We start from the raw sequence: 14,616 nt of genomic DNA, 5'->3' as shown, positions 1-14,616 counted from the left end.
GCAACACCCAGTTGTTATCGTGCAGACCCAGGCGGCAGCCGGGCGTCTCGCGATCGGCTCGGCGGCAGCACATCCAGTAGGAACGTCCATAAGGCAGGTCGTGGTGGTAGGGCTTGGGGTGCCAGCGGCAGAGCGACACATCGCCCTTCTCGTATCTCTTGCGGCACTGCTTGCAAGGGTCATCGCGGTAGAGCGGGTCGCGGCTCCAGCGCGAGTCTGTGGCCCGCACGCCAAAAGCCTCAATGATGCCCTTGAAGTGGTGGCAGGTGCACTTGAGGGCCGCCAGGGCGCGCGTGGGCAGGAAGCTGAAGATCTTGACCAGCACGTGCTCAGGCAGCAGCAGCATGTACTGTCGCGGCTCCAGCAACCGCTGGATCTTGAAGCGGATTTCCAGGAAGTCGTGCGACACGTGCCGGTACAGGCGGCATAGGGAGGTGTCCACCGTCCCCTCAGCATCGTCCGGGCCGGGTGCAGTGGCGGGCGAGTCAGTTGGCGGTGGCTCGGGGGGCCCATCAGGTCCCCGGGGCTGGAGGAAGAAGAGCTGGCCAGGCGGGGGTGGCTCCTCGGGGCTGACGGTCAGGCACACCGTCTCCTCCTTCACGTTTTTGGTGCCATCCTTGCCGAAGAAGATGCACTCATCCACCACCCCCGTCACCACCACATCCACATGGAAGCCTGACGCGCCACAGTCCCGGGCAGGGGGTGGAGGGGGGGCCGGGGGAGTGTCCTCGGGCCTGGCAGGGGCTGGGGTCTCACCCTCGCTGGCTTCATCCGCCCTAGCCAGCAGAAACTCCACATTGCTGGGGAGGGCATCCCGAGAGGGGCTGATGAGCTGGTACAGGTCGCAGGTGATCTTGTCCTTGGCCCGGGCCCCAGGACCCGGGCTGCCAGGGTAGGCACAACCCGGCCGGCCCCCGCTCCCGTTGGGCAAGCTGCCATCCGGTGCACGGGGCTCTCGGCCATTGGAGATCCGGAAGGCGATGCGCACCTCCCCAGGGCCTGGCCCGGGCCGCTCCTCCTTGCGGAGGCCTTTGGCTGGAGGGTTGTCCCGCTGAGCCTCGAAGTGGGCCACGGCCTCCGCCACACGGCTGCAGTCCCCGCCACCAGACCGCCGTTCGGACCCCAGCCCCTTGGCAGGCCCACCCTGTTCGGCCGACACATAGACCACAGGCGCTGGGGTGCTCGGGCGCGGGTAGCTCTGCAGGGCCAGGGCGGCCCGCTGTTCCACCAGGGCCACCATCTCGGCCACAGAGAGCAGGTCCACATCCTCACCGGCTGAGGCTGGGACCCCCTCAGCAGCAGGGGGCCCGTCTTGTCCCCCTGGGTCCGGAGGAGCCTTCGTCGGCTCAAGACAGCGCCTCCTCCGCTTGGCCTTGGAGCTATCACTGCCCCAGTGCCCCTTGACCTTCATGGAGCTGGCCCGGCTGCCTCCACCGCACTGGTGGGCCACAAAGAAGGCCACCTTCTCCTTTGTATTCCCGGGCTTGATAACATACCACGTGTCCAGCAGGACTCGACCCTCGTCGCCGGCAGCGGCTGCTGAAAGGAGCGGGGCAGGCTGGGAGGCAGGAGCCTCCGTGGCCAAGGCTGGGGGTGTGTTTTCTGAGTGGGCAGGGCCATGGTCTGGCTCCGCCCCCCCACCTGGCTCAGGGCAGGCTGACGCCTTGAGGGCTGCGGAAGGCGGGCGCGGCTGGTTCTGGGAGTAGGTGCCAAAGGGCCGGGGGCACCACAGCTGGAAGGGAAGGAGGCCCCCTCGGTCCATTCTGGGGAATGGTGGCAGACAGGCGGGGGTTCACCACATCTCAGGACCTGAATGGCGGTGGGGGGCTCCACAGGCCACCTGGAGACAGGGAAGAGGAGGCTGGGGAGCTGGGGAACGGCCTGCCCTCCCAGTACCCCACTGACCTCAACATCTCCTGACCTGAGGGGACAGACCAAACTAGACCACTGAGATCCTGTTCCCGCCCCCCTGGCACAGGTGAGCAAATGGAAGGCTGCAGACGGGATAGGACCTGCTCCTGTAAAACTCAGAGTGTGACCGGAGCTGGTAGTTTGCTCCAACCCTCCGCTGTCTCACAGCCTGACTGGTTTCACTCACGATCCAGAGGTCTCCTGCTGCCATAACTTTTTAAACAGAAATGAAAGTACCAACTGACAGCTCCTCCTTTTTCTATTTGCTCACCTAGTAACAAGTTCCTGAAAAGACAAGAATTCCCAGCCCTGCCCAGAGCTACTGCGGCTTGAGCCCAGAGGAAGCAACAAGGTAGGCTGGGCAGGGGAAGAAAATCAGAGGTCAGAGACAGAGAGGTCCTTAAGAATTCAGCTCCTCACTTTGCTCGGGTCGTGAGGCTCTTGAAGGATCCCTTAAAGCTGTGTATCCTCACCCAGAAAAATGCACACACTTGCACCAAGACTGTGCAGGTAAATTCCCTTAAGCACAAACGCAGACCCTTGGGATGAGAAGGCCCTTCTAGTTTCCTCAAGTTGCTCACAACTTGCTGAGTTTGAGGCTCAGAGTAGGGAAGGCTTACATAGTGTTAACACCAGGCCCTCAAACTTATTTTCCAGACTTTTCAGTTTAGGGCTTGCAATAGTGACCGTTATTTTGCAATGACTTTGTGTGCTTGACCTAATCTGGAAGCAATTTTGCTAATGACTCTGACACGACCACGTTCCACTGCAGGAACCCTCAATCCCTCAGTCTCAATCCTTCCCTGGCCCATTTCCCTCCAGACATCTTGAAACCAAAATACCCTTCAGGGCTTCCCTGGTGGCCCAGTGGTTAAGAATCCGCCTGCCAATGCAGGGGACACGGGTTCGATCCCTGGTCTGGGAAGATCCTACATGCCGTGGAGCAACTAAGCCCATGCGCCACAACTACTGAGCCTGCGTGCCACAACTACTGACCCCGTGCGCCTAGAGCCTGTGCTCTGCAACAAGACAAGCCACCACAATGAGAAGCCCGCGCACTGCAACGAACAGTAGCCCCCGCTCGCCGCAACTAGAGAAAGCCCACGTACAGCAACGAAGACCCAATGCAGCCAAAAATAAAAATAAATTAAAAAAACAAAACAAACAAAACCAAAAACAACAAAATACCCTTCAAACATCAAAACTTCCACATGCTTACAGACTGGTAAAAGTAGTTTGCTGACTCCTGGTCAGACTATTTTGAGCCACAGGCCAAATGTGGCCCACTGCCTGCCTCTGCAAATAAAAGTTTTATTGAAACATGTTCATTTGTTTATGATTGCTTTCATGCTATCATGGCAGAGTTAAGTAGTGGCAACAGAGAACATATGGCCTGCAAAGCCTAAAATACTCATTATCTGGCCCTTTATGGAAAAATACTCATTATCTGGCCCTTTATGGAAAAATACTCATTATCTGGCCCTCTGCAGTATATATGGTCCCTCTAAATTCAGGCAATACCACAGACACCACTAAATCACCATTTACTTCATAACCCTGTAGACACCATTCAAGATCTAGACAGGCTCCAAACATCCACAGACCCCATAAACAGAAAGTCCTAATCCTAAAAATCCTTGCCCCCCATAATCCCCAATCCCACCTACCCCAATACTTACAGCCCCTGCCGAAATGCCAGTTTCTTGCTTAAAACAACAATAACAAAAATGCCACACAGCCCCTAAAACCTACAGAAGGCTAAGTTTACCAACCACCAACACATCTAAAGTGTCCAGGAATAGAAGCTACCACATCAAAGGCCATTCATTCTTTATAGATGCAAATGAATCCTGACGTAACATATCCAGACCCTCTCAAATCCTGCTTTAAACTTCCAAACCTAAAAATATCCCCTCCAGCACAGAAAGCCTCAATCTCAACGAACCCCTCACAGATTCCCATGCCTAACCAAGAACTCGAACACACACAGCAACTTCCCAACCTCACAGATGACCTAAAAGACCAGTTTCCTGAAATCCTATACTCACCTCAAACTCTTTCTAAACCTCCACATGTATTCCCTAATTCCACAGAAGCCCCCCAACCGCAAAACAACTCACTAAAGCATAAAATCTCCGTAACACATATAACTAATCCCAAACCAGATATCTCTCAAAAGCCAAAAGAACCTCCAAAATACTCCCAAAGAAACCTTACCAAATGTTAATAAGCAGACATGAGCTTATGTCACGCTCGCTGGCAGTTTTACTGGGTACTGTTCTAACAACTCCTGCTAATCCTCCCCCGTCCCTAGGAAGCAGGTAGTGTTATCAGTCCCTGTTTCCAGATGAGGCACAGAAAGGTTAAATCCCGTGTCCGGAGACAATCAGGTAGGAAGTCGGGAGAGCCGAAAGCCCACGCATTCTGGGTCCAGAATTGGTACTCTTGGACTCTTTTCTTTGCTTCTCAGTCTCTCCGTGGCTCCCCAAATCCTATACCCACCAAACACCCCAATCCACACGGGAGATCCCCTACAACACAACCGAACCTTCCACACTACAACAGAACGGAAACCAGAATCCCAAGGTGCCCCCTAAACTCAAGGGAACCCCAAAGTATCCCCACACGCACGCAAGAATATCCCCAAGCCCCCAAATATAGCCTCCCCGGAATCCGCCAACCCCTGGGGCTACCCTTGAAACCGAGCCCCGCCCCCAAAGCGCCCCCACCGGCGAGCCCCGCCCCCTACGGCGGGAGAAATTGGCTGCACACACGCGTGCGCACGAGTGGGAAGAAGGCCCGCCCCCTCGCTCCTTCCCTCCGGCTGTCGCGCGGGCGAGCACCCGACTAGTTTCCCTCCGCCTCTTTGTTGACAGACGCGCGCGTGAGGCCCCCAGCCAATGAGCGGCGGCCGTTCGGGGCCATGCCCATATAAGGAAGGCCTTGGCGAAGGGGCCCAACTTCGAAGAGGGAGGAGTAGGCGAGAGGTGACGAAGGGGGGTGTGGAAACAGCCGAGTGCAAGAGAGCGTGGAACAACTCCCAACTTCCTGCTAAACGGCGGGACAAGGCCAGGACCGAGGCCGCGGCATTCAAGGAGAGGTTTATTACGACGTTTCCTCTAAACAGGAGCCTTGATTGACAGTTGAGATTTAAAGGCCCAAGCAGTTTAGGGATTGAGACTCCAGGGCGGAAGGAAGGGGGTCTAAAAGTGCCTAGCTTTGGTAGGGAGCCCTGGGGGGCTAGATTTCCTGCGGGGGAAACTGGGCAGCGGGATCACCTAACCCTGAAAAACAAATGGGCAGAACCCTGCGATGGCTCCTGCGGCACTGAGTCTAAGCCTCTGGGCCTGGCATTCAAGGCTCAGGCCTTGTGGCCAAAAGGACCTCTCCGCCCAGCCCTTCCAACCAGGCGCCGCAAATCTGACTCTGAGTTGGTACAATAAAAGACTATGAAATACCTCAATAATGTTTTTTTAATATTGATTACCTGTTAAAATGATACTATTTAGGATATAATTGAGTTAAAATACTTAAAATTAACTTCATCTCCTTCTTTTGACTTTTTAAATGTGGCTACTCGAAGATTTTAAATTGCACGTAAGGCTCACTTTATATTTCTCTTGAACAGCACTGGCCTAGATCCTTTCAGTGCCAGGCGGACTCAAGAGACACTCAGAGGTGGCCCCACTGCAGGCATGTGTCCATCCCCACCACCCTGCCTGCTACCAACCATCCCACACATCAGAGCCAGAAGGGTCTTCTAAAAGTATAAACCTGACCTTGTCCCCACCCTTCTCAGAACCTACCATAACTCCCCAGTGCCCTTGGGAAAAAGCCCAGATACCCCACTGGTCCAGCCTCGTCCTTCCCCACTCTTCCACACCCCCAGTGGACCCAGGTAAGCACCTGATCTGGCATACGGAGTAGTTAGGATACTGGGGCCTTGTCTGATCCTCGATAGGAGCTGTTATCTCCATTGTATAGATGAAGAAATTGAGGCAGGACAGGTTGCCTTACTAGCCCAAGGTCACACATAACTGGTGTGACTTCGAGGAGGGGTATGAACCCAGGGAATCTGATTCTAGATTGCTGCGCTCTATTGTTTAATTATATATTCTCTGGGGTCTCAGCTCAGCCATCCCCTGCTCCAGGGAGCTAACCTCCCAGGCTGGGTCAGGCTCCACCTCTGGGCTCCCACACTGGCCTCCTTGCTATCTATTTCTCAGAGTCACCAAGCTCTTTCCTTCCATGGTCTTCGCATCTGCTGTTTCCTCTGACTGGAATGCTTTGCCCCCAGATCTCCACATGGTTCAATCCCTTCTATCATTTGGGTCTTTGCTCACATGTAACTTTAATGGGCCTGTATCTTTAACAGAGAGGCCTTCCCCGAGCTCCCTTCCTGGAAACCTCCCAACTGCCCAGAGGGGGACCTCTGGGTTCCCAAGTCCCAGCCCTGCCCACTCTTGAGTCATCACTGTCTAGAGATGGCTCTGTCTCCTCCACTGGAGAGTGAACCCCCGGGAGGAGAGGAGGGAGGAAGGGTCAGAGGTATCATGCTCATCATGGTGACCCCAGCAACACTGCCCAGCATGGGACTGAATGGATCAAAGCTCCTTTTCCAGAGGCTCCATGTCGTAAACCCCATGAAGCCTGACAATGTAAATTCTGTTTCACACCCAAGTATTCTATCTGTGTCCGAGGTCACTGGGGCAGAATTTTCTAACTTCCACACACTGAGCCCAGCACAAAGCCCTACGCTAAGACAGCTTTTAGAGAATGCTCCGTGAAGCTCCATTTATTGTAAAACATCAGAAGCCAGAAAGACTGAAAATAAAAAGATGGGAAAAGACGGACCAGGCAAATATGAACCAAGAGTCAAGGAGAGGAGTGACATTGCTGTTTAAAAAAACAGTAATAACTGACAAAAGCAAAAGGTATTATCAGGGACAAAGATGGTGACAAAACAAACTGACCCATTATACACAAAAGTTCTCAACATACGTGCTCCTAATACTATGGCCTCAAGATATACAAAGCAAAAAACAACAGAATGACACACAGTTTGGCAAATCCACAAATGTAATGGGACACCTTAATATATCTCTCCATAAGACATTGGTTGAAAAGATAAAATCAGTAAGGACCTGAACCCCACAACCAGCACCCTTGCTGGAATGCCCCCGACAATTAGAGAATCCAGTTTTATATCCCTCATCTGACATTCAGAGGTCCTCCCATGTGCTGGCCCTGGGTTGGATGCTGGGGATACAGAGATGACACTGAGTTCACCAGAAAGAGCTCATGGGAAAGGGGGCAGACATCCAAATAAACAATCATGGCCAACATGAATATATTACAGAGCAAATGATCACAACAGCAGTTAACACTGGAGCACTCACCGTGAGCCAGGCTTTGCTGTGAGTACTTTACAAATATTAACTCATTTAATTCTCACATCATCTTACTATTTTTCATCTCGTTTCAGGGATTAGGCAGTGGAGGCACAGAAGGGCTAAGTAATTGCTGTCGGACGCAGCTCTGTGGCTGAGCTTTGACTCCAAGAGTCTGGCTGACTCCAGAGTGCAAGCAGCTCATTCACTGAGTATACGGAGCACTTTTCCTGGATCATCTTGTTCCTGGATCATCTTGTTCAGCCCACAAGGCCTTTGCACTCTCTGTTCCCTATGCCTAGAATACTCTTCCCCAGGTATTCACAGGGCTCACCCCCTCCTCAGATCACCTTCATGGGACCTTCCTTTTTTTTTTTTTTTTTTACCTTATTTTATTGAAGTATAGTTGATTTACAATGTTGTGTTGATTTCTACTGTACAGCAAAGTGATCCAGTTATACATATTCTTTTTTCATATTCTTTTCCATTATGGTTGATCACAGGATATTGAATAGGGTTCCCTGTGCTATACAGTAGGACCTTATTGTTCACAAGACCCTCCTTGATTGAAAACTGCAGCCCCTGCCACAGACAGACATACACACTCTCCTTCCCTGATTTACTTTTCTCCTTAGCATGTGTTACTATCTAATACACTATAAACTTTATAAAGTTTATTGTCCGCTCCCCTCACTAAAATGAAAGCTCCCCCAAGGTTGATACTTTTGCCTAGTTTTTTTTCACTGCTGTGTCGCCAGCGTTTAGAACAGCGCCAAGCGGTTGGCTACTATTAGTGTGGTCCCCAGAGCGGCAGCCTCTGGGAGTGTGTTAGAAATGCAGTCTTGGGCTCTGCCCTACACCCACTGAATCAGAATGTGCACTTCAACAAGCTCTCTGGGGGATTGCAAGCACAATTAAGTGTGAGAAGCAACGCCCAAGCACATCACAGGTGTGCAGTGCACATTTGTTTGAACAAACCCCTAACACTGCCATACTGTCTGCCTTCTGCACAGTTGCTACTGGGGACCTGTTGTGAAAAACTAGCTGGTCCAGCCGAGTCCACCGGTGGAAATCCTGCTCCCAGGACCAAGGTAGGATGCCACCTCCTCCAGGAGCTGTGCTGGTGCCATCCTAAGCTACACAGGATCTCTTCCTCCTCAGGCCTCCTCTGGCAGCACCTGTCACCTGCCCTTGCTGAATGACAATGACCTGGGTGAGGGCCTCTCTCCCCTTCATCCTCTGGATTTCTGGAAGGCTGGGACCTCTTCTCAAAGGTACAGCTGCTCCAGCCTCCGCACGTGGCTCCCTGGCCTGGTTTAGCATTTCCGGCTCCATCCTTTCCATGGTAGCCAGAGAGAGCTTTCCAAACACAAATCAGACCACAGCACTCCCCTGTTTAAAATTCTTCCATGAGAGGTGCAAGTTGGCAAAACAAAATGAACAAACAAACAAAACATGCCCAGGAACCGTTTCTCAGAAAGCTACTGGAGGATTTGCTTCACCACAGGAAGGAATAAACCAAGAAAAAGGAAGCTATCAGATCAAAGAAATAAGATCTAGCCCAGAAAAAGGCAAAAGGAAGGAATCCCCAGATGAAGGTAAAGGGAGCTCCAAGGAGGACAGCTGTGCAGCATGTGGAGGGAGAACCTGCTTCTGGCAATGCACAGAGAAAGGAGAAAGGCTGACAGTTAACAAGCTGAGCCTGCGACTTGAGAAGCTGCAAACAGTAGCAACCACAGAATAAGCCAGAGAAGGAAGGAAAGGATAAAAAGCAGATGCCTGACTCCCCCACGCTGAGTCAGGGGATACCCCCTCCCCCCACCTTGGGGTACCTCCATCCCATGGTCCAGGAGGTCAGGGTCGTGCCAGCACAGGACTGGGCACAGAGTGGTGCCCAGGGAACGCAATTGCCCACTGCCAAACAGGCATCGGTGGCAGGACCCCGGGGCTCTGCTCCTGGCCCTGCTCTTTCTATCCTCCACTGTCTCTACCCCGTCACCCCCACTACTACTTTGTCCACAACCCTGATCCATCCATGTCCCGTTATTGGCTTTTTGGACTCAGGGTCTGCTGGTCTCTCTCCCCCTCTCAAGTTTCCCTTTCTGACTAACAGCTGATGGTAGGAATCACCCAGGGTGCAGACAGAATCCAGACAGGGCCTCCGAGCACCCCAGCTTTCCCACTTCTAGGGGTGTGACCGTAGGCCGGGTTTTTATGCTTCTGTGCCTTGGTTTCCCCCACTGAAAAATACAGATAATCACAGTACCCACCCATGGGTTAGCTGCTGATTCACTGAGACCAACCCAGTAGAGCGCTCACTGCCAGCGAGGCACCAAGGAGAGGTTCAATACAAAGGCACCAGGATTATTAAGAAAAGGTGAGACAGAGAATTCCCTGGCAGTCCAGTGGTTAGGACTCCCCGCTTCCACTGCACGGGACACAGGTTCAATCCCTGGTCGGGGAACTAAGATCCCGCAAGCTGCACTGATGGAGCCAAAGACATCTCTCTTTATTTCACACTCTGAAATGAAACCGATCCTTGTCCCCCACAATAATCAAAATATGGCCATGCCTTTCTTACTGTTGGGTATTGGGTCTCACCTAGTTATCACACAGAATTTACAGAGCAGCTACTGGGTGCCAGACACTGTTCCAGGCATCGGGGACATGCAGGGCACAGGAGACAGAATTCCTTGTCCTTATGGATTGGAGAGGGCACAAGGAATAGATAGTAATTTTCAAGGTGCTACAGGGAAACAAATATACCAAGTGAGAGGGATGAGGAGTGTAAAGCGGGGGTTATGATCTTAACTGAGGCGTCAGGAGCAGGTGACAAGCCAAGTCTTTGAGAAAACCTGTGCTTTTAGGAATAACGCAGCTTTACCAGAGCCGCTAGATATATACCATTCTCAATGATAAAAAAAAATCATTTTGTATGAGTAAGCTTCAGATAAGCACAGGCTGAAAACACACTTAAGATTTGAAGAAAAGGCAAAATAACTTGGAAAGGAGAAACATTTTCTAAGAGAAACAAATAAAGGGGGAAAAAGGTGTCACATCACCCCAGGGCACCCAGATGTGACAAACTGGTACAGGGAAGAGTAAGAGGTTGGCAACTTTTCCCCAAACTAACAGGAGACCTGGAGACAAAAATGTACCTGGTACAGGCCCTGGCACATAGTAGGTGCTCTATCAACATGGTGGACTACTCAAGGGATGAACCCCCATTTTCCAGAAGAGGAAACTGAGGTCCAGAGGGGTTAAGTGACTTGTCCAAAGTCACATAGCTGGTGGGTGATGGAGCCAGGATTCAAATCTGGGTGTTCTGGTTCTGGAGCACATGTTCAATAAATTTTTCTTGAAAGAATAAAATTAATCAAAATACTTCACACTTATTAAGAGCTTAATATGCACTAGGCGTTTTATACATGTGACCTCATCAACTGCTTACAAGAGCCTCACGGCTGGAATGTGGCCCCATTTTACATATGAGAAAACTGAGGCCCAGGGGGGAAAGCAACTTGGCCAAGGACACACAGCAGCAGAGGTGCGGGACAGGAACGTGGTCCTATCTGACGCTGATGCTATTAACCATAAGCTTTCCTATCAGGGTCAGAAAATTTATGGGATAAACTCCGGAAGCCTCAAGACAAATGAACCAAACTGTTTCAAAATGACTGACAAAGTTGCCAAACTGCCCAGTGAGGTCCTAATGACCAAAAAGTTGGGAGAAAAAAGCACACAGTTGTTAGAAATATTTCATATTCACAGAAATACCTGGAGTTGGGCCAGGCTGGGCATTGGCAAGTGAAATATTTATATTTGGCTGGGGCTAGGAATGGGAATGGGGACAGACTGACTTTCTGAGCACCCCCTCGAGGAGTTACCCTTGGGCTTGGGTGCCCAGGGGTAGAGGGTGGGTATCCTGACAAGAGTCAGGATATGGGAGGAACCTGGGAGAGAAAGGAAAGGCAGCCTGGCTGATGTCTCCCTCACTGGTCCTTCTCTACTGCCCTCTCTCAGGTCTGTGTTTCCCATTCCCATTCCAAAAAAACGACAACTCAGGTGTATAAAGCACTTAGTCCAAGCACTTCGCGTGCTTACCTGCCCGAACCCTCTAACCTTCCTAGGGGTTCTGATCCCATTTTATAATTGAGGAGAGGACAAAAGACTTGCCCAAGGTCACACAGCAAGTAAGTGGCAGAACTAAAATTCAAACTGAGGACTGCTTCAGTTCTCAAGTCTCTGCCCTACTCATGACATCGTACGTCAGTACAAGGAGAGGGGACTAAATTACAGTGGGGAGAGCACAGATTCTGAGCCAGGATGTCTAGGTTGGAATCCTGAGTCTATCGTTTAATGCTGGATGACCTTGGGAAAGTTGCTGAACCTCTCTGTGCCTCTGCTTCCTTTCTGTAGAATGGAGAAAACAACAGAACCTACAACTTAGGGGTGTTGTCAGAATTAAAGGACTTAATACATACAAGTAGCTAAGAACACGGCTAGGCACTTCCTCAACAATAAGTGTTAGCTGGAATCGACTGTGGGTAAGCCCCCCCCTCCCGCCCCCGCATGTTTCTGAGCTGGGGTGTGCCCAGCTCAGTGCCAGGGTTTGAGATAACGCCCCTGGGGCTGGACTAAAAAGGAGGGAATCCATTAGCACCTGTGACCCAGTCACATTCCTGGGGTGGGGAACTTCCCACCAACAGCTCTTAGACTAAGGACTTACCCGGAGCCGGAGCCGGGATGACGATCTTAGGAAGCCTCCTCTCTTCTCAGTGGCATGTTGTTCCCACAATAGATAAGGGCACTGAGTTTCAGAGAGGGGACACTTGCCCAGGTCACAAAGGAGTAGCAGAAGAAAAGATCTGAATGCTGGAATGTCCATACACATAATCCGCTACACTTTTCTAATTCCATTGGAGAAACGAGAGTGCAAAAGGTCGTCTTTATGGCCCCTGCTGGCCATATTATCCTACAGTTCTGTGACTGTCCAGTTTATCGGGAGTCTCTGGCTGGACCAAGCAAACTATCGCTACAGTCAGGCCCCTCATCTCATACTCCGCACTCCACCCACAGTTCTGTATCCTAACCTGCACACCACTCTATCACTGATTTCTCTCTTCCACCATCTCAGCTTGCCATCCTGTCCCCAATCCGATCCAGACGCTCCGACCCACAGCATCCACAGCTGGCCTTTCCCTCGGAGCCTCCAGACCCCCTCATTCATCTAGCACTGACTCCCATGCCTTTCCACATCCCCTACGCTAAACCCCTCGAAATTGCCCCCTTCAGGGCCTCTGCCAGGACGCCCAGCCCCTTCTCCAACTCGGGACTCATCTCCCCAGCTCTGAGCTCCCTCACAATCAATCCCAAAGCTCGACTCTCTCCCCACCTTCAAGACCCATCCCCAGCCCCCATTCTTCTACTATTCCCTCCGGCTCCCATTTCTCCCAATCCCCTCCCCCAAGCGATCTCCCCTCACCCAGTCCCTTCTTTAGCCCCTGCCTCTTCCCTCTCGCCACAGGGTCCCGAACCCCCGCCCGGGTTCTCGAGCGCCCCCGGCCCCCTCTCGGGGTTCTCACCATCTCCCCGCGCTGCAGCTCCCTCGGCTACGCGGGTTTCCCCCACTCGCTCCTCTCCAGCCTCCCCTTCCGGGTTCCCGCCCCGAAGCCCGCTGGGAATTGGAGTCCGGGCAGCCACGGACTACAACTCCCAGAAGGCAGCACGGTCAAGCTTGGAGGTGGGGAAGGAAGCAAACTGGGCGGGCTGAGGAAAAGAACGACTCTAACTCCCAGGCGGTAGCGAGGGGGCCTGACAGCGCAGGCGCACAGGGCGCCCCCGCCAGGCGCACTGGGAGTTGGAGTGCAACCTCCTCCATTTTGGCCCGGGGCCCTTGGAAAAGGGGTTGAGAAAACTGCAAAGGGGAAGTTTTTGCGAGGGGTGGAGAGGTGGGAAGAGCAAGCTTACCGATTTACTTAAACTGATTAACATAATAATTAACAGTGCCTTGTACTTTCTCAAACACTTTCCCATCCATTTTTCCCCCTGGTTTTCTTACCACCACCTCCTAATTTACAAATAAGGAAATTAGCCTTAAGCTTTAGGAGGGAGGATAGCTCCATGCACTAGAAATTTGTACATATCATAGTTAAAAGATTCACGAAGACAGGCACCTTTTTGCATCTTGTTCAAGCACACAGAAGAGTGTAAATAAATGTTGAGTAAATATCTATTATATGTTAATTATATGCCAGACACTATGCACAGAACCCAAGAATTATCCCAAATTTATAAAAACTAAGGCAGAAAGAGATTGAGATTCTTCTCCAGGGCAACACAGCAATAAAGTGATTTGAACTGAAATGTGTTGGACCCCAGGGCCTCTGCTCTCCACTAGGTTGCTAGATCGTCTCCCCTTAAGCTATATTTTCCTGTCCATCCTCCTCACGGGCCATGAGAGTGAACTTTCTAAAATGGAAAGTTTGCTATATTAAGGAACATAACAACTTCATGAGGGGAACTGCTATTAAGGCTCGATTCCAATGGCCCTCCTCTGAATCTTTTCTCAATTTATCTCTCTTTAATGCAGCCTGTGCCTCACTAGATTCTCACGGTCTGTGAGCCTTCCCAACTGCACTGGGAAGACTTTGGCTAAATTCCCAACTTGTAGCATAGCGCTTGGCATAGGCCCTCATTAGACACGCGCTAAAGAGAAAAGTTGGCAACGGGACACCAGAGGTTGGGAAGGGAGACTGGTCACATCTCCCTTGCTTCCGGAGAATTGGCAGTTAGGGAGACCCCGCCTCCTCATTAGGCTCCACTGGCTCGGGACCTCCGAAGAGGTCTGGGGGCGTGGCCTGAGGGGCGGCACCTGCCGAAAAGGCGGGCAGCTGAGCGAGCGCTGATTGGTCGGCACTTTGGCGCGCACCGGCAAAGACTGTGTCAGGAGGCGCGAGGCCAGGCTAGCTCTGTGGTGGAAGACAGGGCCTTCCCCAGGCGCGCGTGCGCACGGCCACTCGAACCCTGCCAGTCTCGCACCCAGCACATCTTGGCGGGAACTGCTGAGGGCGTGGCCTGGCCTCAGGAGTTCGCTCTTGCTCTCCTCCTCAGGTCTCGCTCAGGAGCCTCGCGCCAAAGGGGATTCGCGTCCGCCTCACGCTTGGAACGTGGTGGCTGAGGCCGGCCTGAGGTTCGCGCATGCAGCCATCCTACCGGGACCAGCACGAGACGCTGTCTGATCGGGCTCCCAAGTGTGGGGCTGGCGCAAAACCAGAAGGGGGCGGCTCACGCCATTGTGCACGTCCTGAGGCGG

General features: G+C 52.2%; 1 protein-coding gene across 4 annotated transcripts in view; it reads right to left on the bottom strand.

Annotated features, from left to right (window-relative positions):
* FBXO46 (F-box protein 46) overlaps window positions 1-12,965 on the bottom strand; it is a 15,141-nt gene extending 2,176 nt beyond the window's left edge. Inside the window, exons 1-3 of one of the 4 annotated variants that reach the window (XM_024768394.1) lie at window positions 12,887-12,965; window positions 12,031-12,211; window positions 28-1,840 (exon numbers count right to left, since the gene is read on the bottom strand). In XM_024768394.1, the coding sequence (XP_024624162.1) occupies window positions 28-1,762 (1,735 nt within the window). In that variant the 5' untranslated portion in view covers window positions 1,763-1,840; window positions 12,031-12,211; window positions 12,887-12,965. Of the gene's footprint in view, window positions 1-27; window positions 2,862-12,030; window positions 12,212-12,886 lie in introns of those variants that run through there. The other 3 variants (XR_003006312.1, XM_024768395.1, XM_024768396.1) reach the window with 3 other exon arrangements.
* Between the last annotated feature and the right edge of the window lie 1,651 nt (window positions 12,966-14,616).

Source organism: Neophocaena asiaeorientalis, unplaced genomic scaffold, assembly GCF_003031525.2.
Source record: "Neophocaena asiaeorientalis asiaeorientalis breed wild unplaced genomic scaffold, Neophocaena_asiaeorientalis_V1.1 scaffold629, whole genome shotgun sequence".
NCBI lineage: Eukaryota > Metazoa > Chordata > Mammalia > Artiodactyla > Phocoenidae > Neophocaena > Neophocaena asiaeorientalis.
This window is presented reverse-complemented; position numbering and strand designations above follow the sequence as displayed.